General features: G+C 33.1%; 1 protein-coding gene across 1 annotated transcript; it reads left to right on the top strand.

Annotated features, from left to right (window-relative positions):
• The first annotated feature begins 619 nt into the window (after nt 1-619).
• COX6CL (Cytochrome c oxidase subunit 6C-like) lies at nt 620-1,281 on the top strand. The gene is made up of 3 exons (XM_017633402.1): nt 620-770; nt 824-1,069; nt 1,155-1,281. Exons 2-3 carry the CDS (start codon nt 882-884, stop codon nt 1,279-1,281), a joined length of 315 nt encoding a protein of 104 aa, XP_017488891.1. The 5' UTR covers nt 620-770; nt 824-881.
• Nucleotides 1,282-1,729: the final 448 nt, after the last annotated feature.

Below are 1,729 nucleotides of genomic sequence, written 5' to 3'. Positions count from 1 at the left end.
TGGTTTTTCTCGTTATTTTATTTTATGTAACTTGAAAATATTTTTCACTATAAGAAAATATTTAAATTGGATTTCAATTGGGTTAACGAAAACGACAACTGTGAAAAAATATCAACCAATACATTCAAACAAAATGTCAAATAAGCATACCCTCCCTGCAAACCATTTTATCAGAGTATTCTGAATCGTAAAGAAATTTTAAAGAATTCGGAAAGATCCCATCCGATTTTTTGCCGAATTTTCTAAAATGAAATAAATTACGCACACTTCCATTCTTTTCCGAAATTTCGGAAGAAAATCGGTAAAGAAATGAAAATAATGCTGCTATGTAAAGAATTTCTTGCAGACTTTTTTCAGAATTTTCTTTATTTTTCGTACAGAAATTTCTTTACGAGTTCGTGTCAACCACTTCATATAATTTTCTTTGAAGATTCGGAAAAAAATCGTTACAGAAATCAGATACTCCTAAAGATTTCGTTAAGATTTCGGGAACTTTGGTTTGCAGCCCTGCAGCCCTCGACAAAAAAACGGATGTGATCTTTCCGAATTCTTTAAAAATTCTTTACGATTCAGAATACTCTGAAAAAATGGTTTGCAGGGTATTTACATTTTTCGTCTTGTCACAAACTCTTTTGTAATTTGCTCAACTCAAAAGTCAAAAAACGAAACTTCAACAAATTTATTTCATTTACAGATTTTTTTAGAAACAACGCGAGTCTAATTAAATTGGCTACAAGCCGGACTAGATTGGCCCGCAACACAAGCGTGTGGTATGTATTGATTGGCTTTTGTCACAATCTTTTGAATTTATTTTTCCTTTCAGATTTCACAGTTCACATTTGCATCTTCAGCTTGCAGTTTCCTGAAACGCACAGCAAGTGATGTCGTCCACTTTGAACAAGCAAAAAATGAAGCCTCCATGTAAGCTGCCACCGCAGCTTTTTCACAACCATCGTCAAATGGCACTACGGAATGTAACTGTTGCAGTCGCATCTGCCTTATTTGTCGCGTTCACATTCAATTTGCTGCACAACAAGCCGAAAAAAAAGAAGTATCGCAATTTTTATAGGTTAGCAGAGCCAGTGTTTTCGAAAGTTTTGCATTTAAATATTTGGTAAATAACAGTTCCCTATTCTATATTTTGGTAATTTAAGCAACTATGATGCGGAGAAGTCCTTCATGCGTATGGCAGAAGGCGGCTACCTTCACTCATGTCCGCCTTGTTCGTTAAAGAGTGGTGAAGATGACGACGATGATGGCAAACAGAAGAAGAAAAAGTAGTTTGGAAATTTGGCTGAAGCTTTTTATTGGAATGCAATAAAGGAACAAAAGACATTGTTTTTATTAAAAGCAGTTTGGATGTTTTTATTTGAGGTTTAATTAAAAATTTTTTGTGATGCTAGGCTGAGCTTGCTGCTGGCGACTTCAACGGCTTTAAACGATTTTGCAAAAATAATTCTTTTATAGAAACAAAAGTGTATATAATTTTAGAGAATGAGAAATAGTGGGCTGTTTAAAAAAATACCACCATTTGCTTTTTGAATCGATCTAGAAAGCGTTGGCATTAATCCTTCGGCAGTACAGAAAAAATATCCACAGTATCAACTATAAAACCCACAGTGCATAAAACCATGATAAAAAAAGAAGCTAGTTTCATTTCATGATTAATAATAATAATAATAATAATAATAATAATAATAATAATAATAATAATAATCACGAATCATGG

Source organism: Rhagoletis zephyria, unplaced genomic scaffold (assembly GCF_001687245.7).
Source record: "Rhagoletis zephyria isolate East Lansing unplaced genomic scaffold, Rhagoletis_zephyria_1.1 Rzeph_scaffold_11560, whole genome shotgun sequence".
NCBI classification, from domain to species: Eukaryota; Metazoa; Arthropoda; class Insecta; order Diptera; family Tephritidae; genus Rhagoletis; species Rhagoletis zephyria.
This window is presented reverse-complemented; position numbering and strand designations above follow the sequence as displayed.

What these genes read in the sequence shown, in the direction of transcription:
- COX6CL (XM_017633402.1), top strand. Translation starts at nt 882, where the DNA reads ATGTCGTCCACTTTGAACAAGCAAAAAATGAAGCCTCCATGTAAGCTG. An exon ending in AAGTATCGCAATTTTTATAG is followed by an intron (nt 1,070 to 1,154) that starts GTTAGCAGAGCC and finishes TGGTAATTTAAG; the next exon opens with CAACTATGATGCGGAGAAGT.